General features: G+C 33.9%; 1 protein-coding gene across 1 annotated transcript in view; it reads right to left on the bottom strand.

Moving 5' to 3' along the window:
* The window catches only part of LOC114327543 (nuclear hormone receptor FTZ-F1), an 824,714-nt gene that overhangs the window by 264,295 nt on the left and 540,054 nt on the right, over window positions 1-20,365 (bottom strand). The window contains exon 2 of the mRNA XM_050641953.1: window positions 5,172-5,495. Within this exon, the coding sequence (XP_050497910.1) occupies window positions 5,172-5,495 (324 nt within the window). The remainder of the gene's footprint in view (window positions 1-5,171; window positions 5,496-20,365) is intronic.

The following is a 20,365-nucleotide window of genomic DNA, read 5'->3' on the forward strand; positions in this document are numbered from 1 at the left end:
GTGCAAAAACAGTGACATTAGTGTACTTTAAACTAGAAATAGATGTATGTGTAAATCACTCATTATTAGTTAAGGTCTATTATTTGTTTCAACTGTTAAAAACACAGAAGAAAAGTTTAAAGAAGATTGCCTTACAATCGGCAATCTATTTTTATTTTAAAATGGATAAAAAGCTGAACCTTTACCATAATACATAGAAGCTAAATTAGGTATAAGTTTTTGACCTTTTGACTACATGAGCAGAGGCGTAGCAGATACCCAAACAGCCAATATGTCTCAAGCATCTAACCAAACTTTATCCTATGTATCAGTAGCGAAATCTACGGCCAACATTTCCGACAAAGAGAAACTGTTTCTTAAATTCGCAAAGAACACAAAATTTCTGTATACTATTGAAGGAAGGGGTATTGAGGGTAGGATGTTTTTAATAGCCGTGTTCGCGCTGCATGCCCCGAGTATGCCCAGAGGGAGAACGCCTGCGCATTACAAAATTGGACGTTCAATACGGTCGAATATTGCCCTCCGAAAACGGAATGCGCAGGCGTTCTCCCTCTGGGCATACTCGGGGCATGCGGCACGAACACGGGTAATAAGAAATTTTCCCTAATCTACATTCAAAGATAAAATTATTATTATACCTACTATTTATAATGGGGTACTAATACCTACCTGTTAATCTTCGAGCCGACCTGGGGGGTTTTTAAAATGTACCTGGGGTATCGTAAAGGACTAAAGGATTATAGTGAACCGAGATGGGAATACCCCGTTTTGTGTGTAGAAAGGTAAAACTAAGACAATTATTAAATGATAAATTATTAAAAAAGCAGACTGAAGAAGTAGAGGTAGACCACCTACACGATGGACAGACGACGTTAAAAGGATTGCTGGGAATTGGTTACAGGAAGCCCAAGATCGACAAAACTGGAAGAAATTAGGGGAGGCCTATGTTCAACTTTGGATGCAGAAGGCTAGATGATGATGAAATTATTAAAAAACGATTACATCCATCTAATTATTATTATTATAATACGTCAAGTGAATAAAAAATTGTTTTTTGTGTAATCATTTAAAAAATATCGCTTTTTTTCTTGTCATCGACAATAAAAAGTGTCAAGATTTCACTTAACTGGACAACTACAAATAGCTATTGCAAGTTCTGGAGTTTAAATGGATCAAAATGAACGTTTTTTATAAAACGTTGTTTATTTGAAACAACGAAAAAGACTGATTTAAGAAGAGGCATACAGTAGTTACACTTAAAGGTGTAAAAACAACCATAGTCACACTGATTCAACACTATTGAAATATGTACCTTAATTTATTTCTAAGGGTTAAAAATTAAAGGAATCCCGTAGTGGACTAAGTGGACGAACAAAAACTACTATTACCCTGTGAGTACATGGTGAGAAATCTAGAATCTAGACATTTTGCTACTGGACTACACTAAAGTAAAAGTGAAGACTATAGCGGATGTATGAATTCTAAAAATTTGGAAATGAAAAAAAAACAGTTGCTCAACCTAGAACAAAAACTTTTCTGTGTGAGCACGTTTTCGTTACATTTGGAACAGCATTTTTCAGTGTTTCAGTCACCAATAAGACATGTCGTGTCCATTACACTATCGAAGCCACAGAATAGTTCGAACAATGGACAAAGATTCTTCACAAATCTAGATCATTACAAATGGACATCAAAGAAAGCAAAAACAGTTTTACGTCAGATCAGACCATTCTCATAGAATTATCTTGTTTAACTATACTAGTACTATGAAAATTTATAGCAACAATTTGAAAGAAGTGGCATCATTTAGCTAAGTGGAAACTGTTCTCCCATTAGATAATGGTCCTGTCAAGTATGCGATTGCAATAATTGCCAAAATGTATTAATTTTTTTTTAAACTAACGAATCTTAGTCTAATTACACCGCGGTAAATACTTATTTCGAAGAATAATTGAAGTAATCGAACTGAGATGAAAGGTTTGCTAAATTAGAATGTGTTTGCAACAAAAGGGTTGAATAAACAGTAGATAGACTCTTTGGTTGGACAAGTACTTGTCCAACCATCCGAACTAATTGGGGGCCGAACAGCCTGTTCGGATTCCAAAAAGTTCGGGTTATTCGAAAGTTAGCCTAACTAATAATTCAAATCTTTCGTTGTCGTTGATTTTGAGTCGCAAAACGTTCTCGCAAGAGTGTGGATAATATTTTTGGACTAGTTACAAGAGAACCGGACTAAGTTTATGTTTAACTTTAATAAGCATTACGTATAAAGTATGTATTCATTTTTAAGAAATTTCTGATTGTCAAAGTCCTATTAATCCTACATTGTTCAATTTTGTAGTAATACTTTGTATCATAAATATATTTGTAAGGTTTTGTCTTGAATTTTTAAATTTTTTTCACTTTCCGTTGGTTCGGATTTGCCGAACGTTCGGATTAGCGGGGTTCTACTGTACTAACTTCATTAAATGAGGCGGATTAATAAAAATGATCGGAACATAAATTGAATACAAAAAAGTGATCAGAAAGAAGTAATTGGAAAAAAAGGAGTGACATTTTCATTGTGATACACACCATAACAAAAAAATTATATTGACTATTTTTTAGATAGGTACTCTTAATTATTCAGTTTTGCACCTCAGAGCTAAATTTTTATCAACATCTTAATCATTTTATTATTACATATTTACGACAATTTTTATTGCGATGATAGTGCTACAGCAAACAACAAGCCTTTAAAAGATTTTCCATTATTATTAATCTAACAAAAAGAATTTAGTAAACACAAAAGTGGATCGCCAATAATTTGGCAGATTGTATTTACAAACATAAATGTTTTGTATTCTGAATTCTTTCCACACGCATATTGTGACATGAAGTATGTACTTCATCGTGTATGACCTCATTTTCGCTGTGACCTAATTTTTAATGATACGTGTAAAAAATATTTACGATGAAAAATCAATCAAGATTGCGAGATGAAACAATAAGTATACTGGATTGATGCAAAACAAATTTTTGAATCAGATAAAAATACAGAATATTGAAGATGGTAATTGAGAACATTAAATAATGAAGAAAAGCCAAGAAAAGAACATTCAGTCCATTATATCACTTCTTTATAAACTAAAAAAATACTAACATTATTGTCAGATCCTTAGAAGGGAATTTTGTATGTTACGAATAAAATGAATCCCAAATGCTAGAATATGAAGAAAAATACATTGAAAATGCATAAGACAAAAAAGTTACTACTTAGAGTAAGGTCTGGGAGAAGTAAACTGCTGGGGCAATGAAATGAAAAATCTCCACTAAAGCCATGAAATGAATAATTACAGAGGGTTTGACCTACTGAAGAACCGATGATATAGAAAACAGAACTCATGTGAATTGTATATGTAATACAATTGAATAAATGGCGTGGAATAAACAGGGCATCAGGAAAGAACTGGACAAGAGGTGGAGTCATGGATTAGAATATGAAGTGATGTTGACAAGAGATGACAAAATGGAGATGGCTAAGATGAGTTAAGATTCAGAAACCAAACACGCAGAGTCCAGTAGAAAAACCATAACGATAATACCTACAACAGTTGGAGCTCAACGCCTTGGAAAGAAATCAAAAGTAGGCTAAACATAATAACGAAGTAAACAATACCTGGTTCTATTAAAAGTATAGGAAAAAGGAGATGTACAATGAAAGAAACATTTTCCCTTAAAAAACAGATATTTCTTTCCAAAATTTCCAAAATTTGATCAATATTGAACTGATGGAATATAATATGGCACAGGCACCAATTACATGCTGTAATTACTTGTGCTATAGGGACTTTTGTGTTAAAGTTGATTTCACATACCCAAATAAACAATTTTTAAAGAAGGTCAACCCCAAATGCACTGCAAAAACAATTTCATTTTAATCTCGTAGGGTAAATTTTTTAAAAATCTGCAAATTTTCAGAATGAGTGAGGCAATAATTTAAGACTAAATCATGAAATGGAATTTATTTTGTTTGGGTTTGGAATCCTTCTTTTTTGAACCATGAACCATGATACTCAAATGAATTTGTTTACCAACTTTGTGAATTAAGATTCTTATAATAGGAAATCATGAATACCATAAAAAATCCTTCAAATGTTATAAACAACCAAAAAAATGTGTTATGAATAATAGAAATAATGATACAACATGGTCAGGGTTTAACACAAAATAGCTAATCGACTCAAAATAGTTATTGAGGGTGTAAATAGTTTACTTCGGACATGTTTTAATCAATTTTGATGGATTGGAAACTATTAAGAAACAATTATCTATAATTAAAGCAAAATTAGAATAGTGATTATATTATAGTTGCTTTCCCGCCAAATTTAACATTTCTACATATTTTATTTTTGAGATAATCGGTATATTTGTGAGGTTATGATTTGGATCAACACAAACATGTTATTGTTTTTTTCAAAAATATTTCGTTTCTTTTGTAATCATTTAGACCTGGATCCCGCGTACCAAAAAAAGTTGATTAATAGCAAGCTGAACATTTGTTAATAGCTTAACGGTGTCTAGTCGGACAAACTCTGATGTATGGGAACACTGGAACAGAGGAAGTTTTAATTGTGGAACAGGTTAAAAATTTCTAACGTCAGGCTACGAAAACGTTCCATGTATTTTGTCGGACAGAACTTCGAATTGATTTGTTACCATTTCATTAAACTCTCATGCAAAAATAAGACTGCTATTACTAACCAACATGATTCCTGTCATTTGACATGTTCTTCGTGTTCCACTCATTAAAATGCCCAGTTGGTGATAAACACCAGTCTGATTTTTGCATGAGAGTTTAATGAAATGGTAACAAATCAATTGGAAGTTCTGTCCCAAAATACATGGAACATTTTCGTAGTCTGAGGTTCCAAATTTTTAAACTGTTCCACAAATAAAACTTCCCCTGTTCCAGTGTTCCCGTACATCAAAGTTTGTCCGGCTAGACACCGTTAAGATATTAACAAATTTTCAGCTTGCTATTAATAAACTTTTTTTGGTATGCGGGATAGGATACCAAGCCTATTGTATTGGTATATCCTACCAAGATTTTTTCGTCAGTTTTGAATATTTTTTGAATACTAATACAGAGGTGCATATAAAATAGAGTAAATGGAAGGGTAAAAACTCACCTTCTAGCTTCATCCCAACTTCCAGACATTTTTGAAACCGGCAAAAAGGGCACCTCTTCCTCTGGGTTTTGTCAATATGACAACTCCTTTCAGCGACGCACGTGTAAACTTTCTTATTTTGCACGGTTCGTTTGAAAAATCCTTTACAAGATTCACAGGTAAGCAAGCCGTAGTGGTACCCCGAAACTTTATCCCCGCACACTGGACACAGTTCCTCAATTCCGTCTTTGGTGTCTGAAATGTCTCCAACACCGGTGAGAGAAGTGGCGGAGCCGGCTATCTGATAGCTTGGGCCCATGTCGATCCCAGACAGCGTGTTGACTCCTGTAGAAAACAAATAAGAAGGGTCAATATTATTCTGGGACATCATCATGGATTGTTGATAGTGATGTTGCATTCCCATAGTTTGCTGGCAGCTACTATAAGGGGTGGATATAGGGGGAGAGTTATACTGGGGCGGTAAGGGACTGGGGGCTTGGTTATTCATTGGGGAATCGCTAGAGTTCGCGTTAAATGGGGACATATTCAAAGACAACAGCGAGGAGTGGCTCTCCATTTCGAGTAACATTTCACAAAATAACAGTCTACCTAAACGTCATAGTAAATAAAACACAATGCACTGCACAGTTATATATCCAGAAGAGAGTTGTAGTATAATCCAAAAAGTGGCACACACACGCGTTCAGTGAAATCGAAACCGTTTGTTATTATGAAAGAGTGGAAATAACATAATAGCAACTACCATCAACGATTCGCAAACTGTGAATGTAAACTGACCAACAGAACAGCAGCGGACGAAACGCGACGTCGGCACACCACCGCGAACTGCCGAAGTCTATCGACGATTGTCTCTCGTCTGCGTTCTCTCTCGTTCGTGTCGCCGCTAGCAGCACAGGGCCACAAATGATTAGGAGTCCATGCAATAAGTGAAAGTGAGTTCGGGACCAGTGACCTACTTTCCAATGAACCAGGTCTATGTTAGAGCTGTGGTGGTGTAGTCATACATACATACACACTTACATCACACACCGGCGCTGTTGCCGCTCCGTCCAACATTTTACTAGATACGGATAATTCGGACAAGGTTACTAGGATTTTGTTGGAGGTGACAGTGTAGGAGATTACAGGAAAGTGCTGTACGATATATTTTTAATTACTGAGTGGGAAAATAGAGCAACAATACTTCAATTATTAAAAAGAACATACTTTCAACAAAACATTTCAATATAGATTTTACTCTGTATTTTTAAATCAATTTGTCTTTATTTTCTGCTGAAGAAGTACAACTGAACAGATTTAACTGAAACCCTTAAGGTCACTTGCACCGCGTCAACGAACGTCTGTCGTGTCTTTTCGTCGCGGTTACAGATAAATGGGTTTTACTGTAAATGACTTTACAGTAAATACATGCGGTCTACCGTCGCGTTTCTGCTATAACTTGCGGTCTACCTATGCGGCTAAACAACACTTTAATCAACAAATCTTTAATCAGAAGGGTTTGCACACAATGATGAAATTTAGCAAACCGTTTGTAGGCCAATGTAAATAGTAATAAACATTTTCGGGAATATACAATAAACTTATTTCTTTACTATTATAAAAATAACACCATAATCTTACTGGTTAGGGTGCTTGCATGACTTGTTAAAGTTATAATCATTGACTGCCTTTCTTAAATTAAAGTGCATGAATTTTTTCTTTAATAATAATTAGGCTGTAGTGTTTTGCAAATAATTATGTTATGTACATATAAACTTTGGTAAATAGTTAGGCTGCATTTTCTTTGTAAATTATTAGTACCCTTTCGTTTTACATTTATTTTCCTCCAAATGTTTATTACATACATGTGAATACATATTTTCTTTTACGAGTTTTCTTGCATTTCACTATTTTGCACAAATCCTTCTAGCCCAATAAATGACCGTTTTGGAGTGTAATTTCCAGGGGCAACTCCGAATTGCATGAAAATTTGGATTGAGGTTCTATTTACCCTCCACTTCAAAGTTGAATTTGTGCCGTTGGTTGCTTTTACTTGGGGGGTGATATTTACCCCTTCTCGGGGGGTGAAAAACGCGTGTTTAAAGTAAGATCGGAAATGGATAAATTGACTTATTTTAAGCACCTTTTGTTCTAAAAAGTTTTTTACGTAAGTCAATACTTTTTGAGTTATTCGCGATTTAAAATGATGATTTTTCAACAAAAAAAACTACGTTTTCAGACAGTTTTTCCCAAATAACTCAAAAAGTAAATATTTTATCGAAAAAAATATTTTTATCAAAAGTGTAGCCTATAAAAAAACGAAAAAAAATGGTATACCAGTAAAGTCTACAAATTGAGTAGAAGCAAAGTTGTAGCTCATGAAAAAAACGTTCTTATTCGTCTAATTTCAAATCGAATAATTCAACGCGAAATCACCGAAGAAAGAAGCGTTTTCGGGAAAACCATATTAACATTTTTAAAGTATCGAAAAAAAGCTTATTATTTGTTTTTTACAAAAGTTTACAGCATCATAAATAAACGAGTTACACTGAAAAAAAAGTTGGCCCCTTTTTTTGGTAAAAAAATCGTGAAAACCTCCCTCTATTTAGCACCCTAAATAAAATTAATCGTTTGGCTTTACCATCTATTTTAACTGTATGTGTATTGTTTATATGATCTGTAAGTTTGATTGGTTTGAAATGCTTATTTTTGAAAACATTTGGTTTTATAGTAAAAAAAAATTTTATAAAAATTTTTGAAAAATTTCATTTTTTCAAAATAACTTAAAAAGTATTAGTTTTAAGAAAAATCTTAAAGAGTAAAAAAATGTATGTTTTGCTATTACAAATATGCTAGTTTCATTTTGTTTCTCCGTAAGACAAACATTGGTTAGGATATGGCTGTTCAAAATTTGCATACACTCGTGATTAGTGACACATTCAAGCTTTCTCAATTATAACCCTTTCAAAAATAAACACTTTAAACCGGTGAGACTGACAGATCATATAAAAAATAGATAGGTAAGTAAATTGTTTGTAAAGCGGTAGCGATTAATTTCATTTGGGGAGCTAAACACGGCGAGATTTTCAGATTTTTTACAAAAAAAAAAGAGGGCCGTCTTTATTTTGAAATATTGAAATATTCGGTTTGGAATTAGACGAATAAGAACGTATTTTTCATGAGCTACAACTTTGATTTTATTTGATTGATAGACTTTACTGATACACCATTTTTGGGTTTTTTATAAGCTACACTTTTGCTAAGGATATTTTTTTCGATAAAATATTTACTTTATGAGTTATTTGCGAAAAACCGTCTGAAAACGTAGTTTTTTTGTCGAAAAATCAACATTTTCAATGGCAAATAACTCAAAAATTATTGACTTAAGTAAAAAACTCTATAGAACAAAAGTTGCTTAAAATCAGTCAATTTATCCATTTCCGGTCTTATCATGAACCAACGGCACAATTTCAACTTTGAAGTGGAGGGTAAGTAGAACTTAAATCCAAAGTTTCATGCAATTCAGAGTTGCCCCTGAAAATTACACGGTATCGCCGAATTTCCCGTTCATTTACTGGGCTATTCAGACATTTTCAGATTGCGATAGAGAGACCGTACACTAATGGTAAGCGTCCACAGACGCAAAGGCAAATTTGCCTCTCGATGCAACCTTTCGGCATTGCCGATAATGCGATCCGTACGATGCGGATCAGTGGACTCAGTTACATACGTTTTTGTACAAGGCAAACTAAAATCCGTTGCGTACGATGCGGGCCTGTGGACGCTTGCCTGTAGAGAGCTATATGAACGCGTATATACGCGAGGAATGTCTTGCTCGTGAGTTAAGATGTATCAAGACACATTCAAAACGGTTGTGGAATTTCCCCGTGATTTTAATATTAGTTTTTTTTGTATACTTTAAAAATTATAGAAAATATACCCAAGCAAGTTTTAAAATTTAAGGAAATTTCTCCCAAGTAGGCCATGTATCCTTATGTGTCTTTTGTTCATTCCTACATCCTCATTATCACATCTTAGCTTTTACAGTAAGGGCGGTTTACATGACTTAAGCTCCCGTGAGACTGAAAATTAAAAATATAAAAATATGAACTTTTTTAAATAATAATAAAAATGTATACCATTTTTAATTTTTTTAAATAACTTCAGAATCAAAGTTGATTTAAAAAAGTGTACTTCCTGGTCAATCTGATGGAAATTCTGAGAAATTTTGTGATCCGAATTCTAGGCACCGAGATATCGATAACCACAACTAGGCAGCAGTTATAGAAAGGATGGAGTATAAGTAGAGACACATAATACCTAGACTGCGTGCTGCAATCAAAAATTGTTCCCTCGGTGCTACAGAGCAAAATGACTGTAAACAGGATATGCATCTCTTTCTAATCGGAGGGCAGTGGAAAAGTCACGTGGTCGATAAACCCAAGTCGATTACATAGTAAGATTAGAAACAGATGTATACCCTGTTTACAGTCATTTCTCTCTGTCGCACTGGAGGGAACAGCTTTAGATTGCAGCGCGAACTCTAGGTATTATATGTCTATGGGTTGGGTTTCGACGTAGTTGGCCCTTCATTTTTAGTTCTTTCCCACACATGAGTATGTGAAGGCCAGATTACCAAGGTCAAGACTTTTTTGATTGTAGATATCTCGGTTGGATTTTAGATTTTTTGACCTTTAAGATTTTTGACAATTATCGAGGGGTTAGCCCGATGTCTCAACCTCCCTTAGAGGACCAGGGTTTGATTTTGGAGTGATCCTTCTCCTGTACGGTTTGCTTTCACTACAGCTTAAGAGTATCGCCTACCCTACCTGTTGGTCCACGGGTGATATTTTATTTCCCACCTACCCGCCAGCTAATTTAGAGTGGGGTTTAGAAGTGAATATGGAAAAAAAAGAGAACATGAGTATCGGAGGAGACCAACATAGCCTCCTAGTAGAGAAAACTCAAGAAATAAAATTATGCGAAGACTACAAATACCTGGGAGTAGAGATCACTCATGACGGAAAATTAGATGCATCCATTAAGGAACGAAATGTACAGGGAAGGAAAGGCATATTCTTACTGAACAGCGTACATTGGGATAAAAACATCTCTAAGGAAAATAAAAGAAGAATATACAACACTATAATATAAACATCACATCACAACATATGGATGCGAAGTTTGGCCCCTAAAAGACAGAACAGAGAAAATGCTTAGAGCAACAGAAATGGACTTCTGGGGCCGTTCGGCAGGAATATCTAGACGGGACAGAATAACAAACGAGAGAGTCCGAGAAATCATGGGGGTTGTACATATACTATTGTTGACGACATCAGGACGAAACAACTCAGCTGGTACGGACACGTAAGGAGAATGCCGGAGAATAGAATACCAAGACAGATTCTCGAATGGCAACCAAGAGGTAGGCGCAGACCAGGAAGACCTAGAAGAAGTTGAAGAGAGAACGTTGACAAAGAAATCAGGGACAGAGAACTGGAGGACGATCTATGGAATGACAGAACGAGATGGAGATTGGAAGACGTCGAAGAACGTTGTGAACCAATATTCAACGATCCAAATATTTTGTAGCAAAATTCTTGGTTTTGGTCAAAAACGAATTTTGCTTATTTTTTTTTATAAAAAAATATACCTATTAACAAAAATTAAAATTTTAAAAAGTATTCTAATAAATTTGTTACGGAATTAATCACAATTAAAATATTTTTTCTACAACCGTGTTAAAAATGCAATTTTTAGCACTCCATACCAGCGTTAAAAATGCTACTTTAAGGCACTAGTGCTTTAAAAAAATTTTAAGGCACTGCAGTTCGTATTGACCGTATAGGCAATTTTGATGTAATGTCAAAAAATATAAAAATTGGATGTCAGTCAAGTTCAAGTAAAAGTTTTTGTAGATATTGTCCTGTAATTACGTTTGTAGAAAAAATATTGATGATATGCGTGTTAAAAAGTACATTTTTAAGGCACTCATGTGAATTGCAGAACTCGCTGTCGCTCATTCTGCAAACTTTCACATGCGTGCCTTAAACGTGTACTATTAAGACATATCATAAATAACTAATAAATGCTTGATTTTGACGTTTTGGATTCCAGATCAAAAATCGTTTTGATCGGCCTAGACAGAAACAGAAAAGACGAAATAAAGTATTTATAATTGTTAAATTGTCACTAATTAAGATTTCACAACCGAAAAGCTTTACAACAATATAATTTTTTTTAACTAGTTTATATCAGAAAAATCTTTTTAAAATCAAATAAAGTAACGCTTGTATGTTAAACAGCATAGAAAACACCGACCGTGGCAACGCCGCTTTCACTATTGGAGTAATAAAGTCAGGGGGAGCGGCGGTGGGGTATGGAGGGGATGTCCTACTGACCCACATACACTCGGCGCATCATGTGGATCTCGCGACGCAGGGCAGGACAGAGGAAAATAGAAGAGAAGTGGGAAGGAATCGAGGCGGCTAGCCCTTTACCTTCCGCACTTCTCCCTTAGTTTACCCGTTTATTTTGATATACACGTGTTCGCGATTAGGTGGGAGGGGCGCGGCGTCAGGATTTCGTGTTGACTTCTTGCAGCACAATGCGGCGGGATTTGCATAGTTTCGAGAGGAAAACAGCCTGAATTATTTTGGATAGATTATTAATTTTTTTAAAACCTTTGAAATTTAAATACCTACCAAGAAATGTTTAAGAATTTTTAGGAACGCGTCTTGGGAAAAGAACTACCAACAAATCAACGAATATAATTATCTAGGACGAACCAGAAGCAAAGAAAGTTAGAAATTGATAAAAATTTGAGAAAAGAAAAAAAAAATAATATAAATAAAGACATACCTACCTTATGCCTTTAGAAGTGAGGGAAGTTCGATAGTATCAAATGCTTTATGGAAGTCTATAAACGTTAGAACTAGAGGTCTATAGCAGCAGGGGTCACCAATTATATTCCCTGAGGGTCCGTTTCGCAAACCTATGAGACTTGCGGGGTCCGGATTGAATGCTACCTGTGTCCGGTTGTTCTGATTCGGTTTATTTGAGGATTCTTGTTAAAAAATATCTTAAACAAATCAGAAGGGTGCCGAGCGAAATTTTTGGACAGAAAAATTGTTAATACTTTTTTTAACAAATTCAAAATATCACCTTTTTGCCCCCAAAAATATGTGTTTAGCCCCTCAAAAGTTGATAGATTTCGAGTTTTAATCGATTTAAGCTCTGAAAAATGCGAAAATGAACATTTTCGAAGCTTGAAAACTCATGTGTAAATTATTATTTTTGAGGTCGTCAAGTATTAGGTCTGGATCCCGCGTATAAAAAAAGTTGATTAATAGCAAGCTGAAAATTTGTTAATAGCTTAAGGGTGTCTAGTCGGATAAACTTTGATATATGGGAACACTGGAACAGGGGCAGCTTTAATTGTGGAACAGGTTAAAAATTTGGAACGGTCACACCACGAAAACGGCACATTTATTTTGTCCAACTGAACAGACTTAAACTCTCCGAACAGAGATTAAACTCTCATGCAAAAATCAGACTGCTATTATCACCTGTCATAATTCCTATCGTTTGACATATTCTACATGTTTCACTCATTAAAACGCCCATTTGGTGATAAATAGCAGTCTGATTTTTGCATGAGAGTTTAATCTCTGTTCGAAGAGTTCAAGTCTGTTCTGTCGGACAAAATACATGTGCCATTTTCGTGGTCTGACCGTTCCAAATTTTTAACCTGTTCCACAATTAAAACTGCCCCTGTTCCAGTGTTCTAATATATCAAAGTTTATCCGACTAGACATCCTTAAGCTATTAACAAATTTTCAGCTTGCTATTAATCAACTTTTTTTCATACGCGGGATCCAGACCTATATGTACCTAAATTGAAGTTTAAACATTAAATTTCGAGATTCTGATGAGTAATCGGGGCTTATTTCAATTTAGACCGTTGTTTTTAATTGTTAATTATGCGCGTCCACTCGACCCTTAAGACGCCGCAGCGGCGCGTCGCACTATAATTTGCGTATCGCACTATATGATTGGCTTATTTAATTAGCACATTGGCAATAATTAACTGAATAAATAAAGAAATTATAAAAAAAAGTAATTATCTAATATATTAAAGGTTAATAATATGTTATAAAATTTTAATAAATTTTCGCATAAGTACGTATAATATATTAGGTCTGGATCCCGCGTATGAAAAAAAAGTTGATTAATAGCAAGCTGAAAATTTGTTAATAGCTTAAGGGTGTCTAGTCGGACAAACTTTGATATATGGGAACACTGGAACAGGGGAAGTTTTAATTGTGGAACAGGTTAAAAATTTGGAACGGTCAGACCACGAAAACGGCACATGTATTTTGTCCGACAGAACAGACTTACACTCTCAGAACAGATTAAACTCTCATGCAAAAATCAGACTGCTATTTATCACCAAATGGGCGTTTTAATGAGTGGAACATGTAGAATATGTCAAATGACAGGAATTATGACAGGTGATAAATAGCAGTCTGATTTTTGCATGAGAGTTTAATCTCTGTTCGGAGAGTTTAAGTCTGTTCTGTCGGACCAAATACATGTGCCGTTTTCGTGGTCTGACCGTTCCAAATTTTTAATCTATTCCACAATTAAAACTGCCCCTGTTACAGTGTTCCCATATATCAAAGTTTATCCAACTAGACACCCTTAAGCTATTAACAAATTTTCAGCTTGCTATTAATCAACTTTTTTTTCATACGCGGGATCCAGACCTATATATAATTGCGACAGAGGCGCACGTATACTCACATAATGTGCTACGCGCGACGCTTAACAATTATTAAAACACAACGGTCTGTATTGAAATAAGCCCAGATTATTCGTTAGAATCAAGTTGAATGTATAAGCTTTAATTTAGCATCTGTCAACCGGAACAATAATATTTTACACCTAAGTTTTCAAGCCTCGAAAATGCGCATGCGTATTTTCATATTTGTCAGATTTTAAATCTCTTATATCTCGAAAACTATCAATATTTGAGTAAAGTAACAAGAGACCGTTTTAGTTACCCAAAAAACCTAAAAATACGTTTTTCGGAGCAAAAAGGTAATTTTGAATTTGTTTAAAAAAATTGTTTCCTGTGTGAAACAAATGTACAACCTGTCTGAAGTTTGGAATGAGTTTAGTGCAAATGATTCTTATTAGGGAGTCGAGATATTCATAGGCCAGGGTAATAAGACAAAAATATACCCTGTTCGTGACACTTCAGCAGCCAGGGTACTGAAGCGTTTTTTCGACAAGTAATACCTATAGGAACAAATTGTAACTATTTCCTGCGTAGGATCTGGCGGCCATTTTTATTTATAAACAATTAACTGTCAAAAAATGGCATTTTTCCTTTTTTTTAAATCAATGGAAAACAATGAAACTTATGATTTCTTTAGTACAAATATCTTTGAGATTATGGAAAAAGCTTTAAAATGACATATTACAAAGTTTGATATACTCATTTATTGTTAACATAATTGTGAAAAAAGGTCTGAATTGCAAAAAAAATTATTTTCGCAATAACTGCTGTAAAAATAGTGTACAGGTTTGAAATCTTTGTCAAATGAGGGTTCTTTGGTGCTTAATATGTGATAAAAATTTCAAAGCGATTCATTCAATTGTTTAAATTTTATTCGAATTGTTTATCTCAGAGAGCATTTTTTTTGCAATAACATAACTCAGAAAAAAATGACGTTAGAACCATTCCACAGGTGTCAAATGGAAGAGCATCAGCTATATTTTCAACTTGGTTTCGAGAAAGCGAATAAAAAATGCATTTATTAGTAATAAATAATTATGCAAAAGTATGTAAATCTTTCCTTATAAACTTTTTGAATAACTTTTTCCAAAAAAATTAACTTTTTTTGCCGTTTTAAGTGCACAACTACCAAGTAATGGTATTTATATCATAATTGATTAAAAATTGTAATAAATATATATAATTTCTTATATACCAAAATAAAAAGTTTATAAGGAAAGATTTACGATACTTTTGCATAATTATTTATTACTAATAAATGCATTTTTTATTCGCTTTTTTTAAACCAACTTGAAAATATAGCTCATGCTCTTTCATTTGACACATGTGGAATGGTTCTAACGTCATTTTTTTCTGACTTATGTTTGCAAAAAAAATGCTCTCGGATAAACAATTTGAATAAAATTTAAACAATTGAATGAATCGCTTTGAAATTTTTATCATATATTAAGCACCAAAGAACCCTTATATGACAAAAATTTCAAAGCTGTACACTAATTTTTACAATAGATATTGCGAAATTATTTTTTTTGGCAATTCCGACCTTTTTTCGCAATTATATTAACAATAAATGAGTATACATATCAAACTTTGTAATACGGCATTTTAAAGCTTTTTCCATAATCTCAAAGATATTTGTACTAAAAAACCCATAAGTTTCACTGTTTTCCATTGATTTGAAAAAAAAAGGGAAAAATGCCATTTTTGACACTTAATTGTTTATAAATAAAAATGGCCGCCAGTAGCTGAGATGTGTACCGACTTTTAATAAAGTTCATTATTGAAAAAGCTGCTTGGCACACATAAGTTGAGGCAAACATAGTACACAATTTCATGGCCAAACATTTTCAAAATTGCAAAACATTATATTCTGAAGTTAGTCGCGGTATGCACAAAACTAGCCTACGGTCCGGATGCGGAACGCGGTCCGCTAATTGGTGACCCCTGGTCTATAGTACTCAATTGATTTTTCAATTAAAACTTTTATGCACTGTAGGTGGTCGTTTGTACTGTAGTTAGGGCGAAAACCAGCCTGTTCTCTTGGCTGATACAGCTCAAAATTTGCTTCCAATCGATTGGTTATTCTAAGTTTATATAAATGGTTGAGTATAAATAGTTTTGGCTTTTAGAGTAACTTAGGACTTATATGGCTTATAATATAATTTGTTGTATGAATGGTTGATGTGCTATCATTATTTTGTATAAAATATATGTATTATACGGACCAGTATATTCCACACGTCCGTGTATTAGGAAAAAGGAAACGGAGGTTATATATTAGACAAGTCGGGCGTTCATGTATACAACGTGGGCGGTATGATTGGTCTATTTACCCTATTATATACCTACGTTGATGCATTTTAACGGTTGCTGAGTAGATTCTTAAAGGATTTCAAAACATTATCAAAGGATTATTTGAAGTGTGATAATGATGACTTTGATATAAAAAAAATGTGATGAATTTATGTTTGTTTAGATATATGAGCAGAAAACAACAATATACACTCAGCTGTATCGACTTGAACAAGTCTACAAACAATTTAAAATTTTCAAGAACACTTTAAAGAGCAAGCAAAAGCTTATTACAGAGGATACATTGAGGATTTGGGGAAAAAGTTGATGAAGATCCTCTACAATTTTTGGCGATACATTAATAAAAAATAACAACAAACAAAAAGGTTAAAAATTCGAATTATATGTATTGTCATAGATAAAGAAAGGCAGAGAGGAAGAAGAATAACATCTAAATTATCTAATTGTATAATAATTTGTATGCATAATTTTGTCAATTTGTATTACGTCAAAATAGTTCATTTTTAAAATATTTAATTTTTTCATTCACCCTGTAAAATAGGTATTGTCGAAGTGAAGATCGGTGGGATATACGTATTTTATCAATGAAATTCGATATTTTTAAGACAATCCAGAAGCCGCTACAGATAAAATGTTTTAACAGCCCATTAATCATTCAGAATTAGTCCACGGATATTAGTACAGTTAAAATAATTAAGACGATAATGATTTAATGAGTGAAATTTATAGTTTTTTCTACTTTAATGACAAAAAAGCAAGCTCATTAGCCGAACCCAATTACAAATTATTTTGCACATCATATTTGAAACACTACTTGGTTGAAAAATCTCATTTTTGTTGGCAAAAAAATATATTAATTTCTCTGGACTAAATTACAGTTCTGTTTATCTTAAAAAGGATATGTTACTATCAACATTCACACAGTGTTGCCAAACTGAATTTTGTTATTTTGAGTGGAAATTTTTCCAACGATCTCCGAGGGTACAATACCGATTGAAATTACCCAGTATGGTATTGTTAGTTATAAATTTCTCTTTTAATAATGGTAAAATAATTATATGATCTTTGGACAAATGTTTACAATTTTATCAGTGCGGGTAGATTTGATAGAAAGTACTTATGTATAAGAACAATTAGCCGGCGAAAGCTTGTGTATACGAAAGACATTTTGTTTTCGGAGTTATGAGAAATATTTGGAAAAAGTCGAAATTTTAGATTTCCGAGAAAGTGGAAAAAGTACTGACGACTGGGAAATTTGGAAGCGTTGATATATAACGTAGTAAGGACATTTGTTTGGACCAATGGAACTGAAGGGATGTCATTGATGGAAGGCGAATTTGAGCGAAGAGTTTTTTGGCAAGGAAAGAACAAGGCAGTGTGTATTCAGGATAGCTAAAGGTAGCCGTTTTGTGTTGAAAAAGAAGTAAAAAAAAAGTGTCGGTCTTCGTTAACCAAAGCCTTAGAGGCACCCGTAAACACAAAGTATTAAGTGAAATTTTTTTTTAAGTTAACATTAAATTCAGTGACAAGTCGTAGCAGTTGTACCAAGGTATCCAAATTTATATTTCTCTATATCAATATTCTCTGTTGCGAGCATTTCGGTTTTCATTGGTTTCATCGACGTCTACATAAATACTCCAGACTGATTGGAGTTTTTACATAAACAATTTCGTAATTTTTAAATTGACGTTAGTTTAACAGTTGTAATTCATTTTTGTATCTATACTGGGTAACTTTCTATTAAAAAAAAATAATTTGCGGTATTTTTCATATTCGTTTACTTACATTTATTTGCATAATTATATTAATGGGACTTGTGCGTAGTCGGTTCAGTTCGGCTATTCCTATTCCGTTCCGCGGAACCTTAAGTTCGTTTTAGGGCTACTGCTAGCGTAAATTTGACGCCCGTGGAGCCTTAGCCTCATCAAGCAGACATAGTGCACAGATCAAATTCTCGAACACAAATGTCCAAAACAAAGCATATTCTGTTTTAACAACGTTTTGTTAACGTCTTTTTCTGCAAAAATACGCTTTAACTTGAAATGTTATGGGTTTGTAGAGAGGGCCGGATCTAGGTTACTCCGTAAGGGGGGCAAGTTTAAACTTGCCGCCATTTCAAATACAAAGTCTTTTTTGTTCATGTCTTTTTTGTAAGTATCCGCCAATAGGCCTGCCTTCACCTTAAGATCAGAGATCATTAATTCGATATCCATTCAAAAATCCAAACTTTTCATTGACATTTTCCAAAGCTTTGAATCTAGTACATACTTAACTCTACTACCAATCTGTCAGTGATTTCTAGCATTGAACTTTTGAATAAGTCTTCTTGGGAACGGTTGACAACTTCATCCTCACATAGTTCGTAAAACATGGCTTTCTTGTTCCTTCTTTTCTCCTTAAATTCTTCAGATACGTCGGTTAAACTAGCAGGACACTTTGCTTCATCAAGGGCTTCTCGTGGCGAAAAATCTCTAGAAGATTTAATAAATTGCAGAAGTCCCTGCACGTGTTTTGCAGCGTGATCAACTGTTAAATCGTCGTTTTGAAGAAACTTCTGCACATAATCAATCCTTTTCAATTGGGAATACCAGAAACAACAAAATGCTATGAATTCAAAAGTTTTCAATTTTTCCAACAAGGACTTTTGGTATCAGATGTTGATAGAGGGTCGTTAAGTAGTTCTTCCAATGCCAGTATAACTTTACCAAAATGCTTATACACAGCTTCGACGGCCTCTATTTTTGCGGACCATCTGGTTTTACTTTGTGATTTCAAAGTTATGGGTACGTGCTTTTTTAGAACTTCCCATCTGGAAGTGGAAGCACTTATTTATTTATTTAGCGTATGGCTTAAGTATATCACAGAAGTGTGGAAGCACTAAAAACGTTGTACAGCTGGTTCCTAAAAAAACTGATACGACTCTTAGTAAGATTTGATCATTTTGAGCAGTGTATGATTGGTCTGACATTATATTACATTTATTATGATAGACAAATAATAAAATAAACAAACAGCCATTTTTTGAGGTTGAAGTTATCGGACAAATTTTAAGATTTGGAAGTGACAGTGACACAGTGGCGGCTGGTGACTCAAAAATTTGGTAGTTCTGCAGTATTTTTTGGTTTTTTTTAATTCAATATCTTTTAATCGTTGTATTTTACAACGAGGCTTTTAGTTTGATATTTTACACCATATATTTATTCATTATATATCTATTAAAAAATAATAAAGAACTTACCGATTTTCTTCTTTTCAAATTGAAGATAAATCCAATTATATCAAAAATAGCAATGGTACATTATGGCACACTAGTAATTGTTTTATAGTTTATGTTTTTAGTAGAATTTTATCGATAAATACGCGAAACTAAGGAATGCAAACGAAAAAACACTACAAACAAAATCGCCACAACAATAATTGCATTATAGGGTCTTACGAACTAACTACACACAGAGCCAAATATATTATTTTTTTTATAAATAAGCTCGATTCGTCGATTTTTTTAAAGCAAACTTGTCTATAACTTTTTCATTAAAGTTTGGTATTTCTTTTATAAGTGTTTTTTCTACTGACAACATGGTTAATGCTACAAGTCGGTCTTCAGTCATGGAATTTCTCTACAGTCAAAATTGTAACCTAAGAATTTCTAAACACGGCACAGATGCAACGGTCACGAATAACTGTCGTGAATTGCAGCTCGCAAACACATTTCCGAGGCCGTTAATCAGCCGATTGCCGAAGCGCATCGGCTAAGATCGCCGTTTGCCTAATAAATGCATTTTACCGCTGCCAGTGTTTCGGTTGTTATCGACGCGGCTTCACTGGAGCAGCAAATACGTAAAAAGATTGCTTCACTGGAGCACCAAATACGTAAAAAAATTATACGGTTTCACTAGAGGAGTAAATACGTAAAAAAAATAATATTAATCATCGTTGTTGGTGAATTATTATTAACAGTTGATGTTTAATATGATAATATGGCAGATTTGAAATAAAACTATATTAATTATTCTTTAATAATTAAGATTTGCTATGGTTGTTTGGTAGTTCTGCAGCTCAGCAGCACATAAAGAAAAGCCGCCACTGCAGTGACAGTATG

Source organism: Diabrotica virgifera, chromosome 1 (genome assembly GCF_917563875.1).
Source record: "Diabrotica virgifera virgifera chromosome 1, PGI_DIABVI_V3a".
Lineage (NCBI taxonomy): Eukaryota > Metazoa > Arthropoda > Insecta > Coleoptera > Chrysomelidae > Diabrotica > Diabrotica virgifera.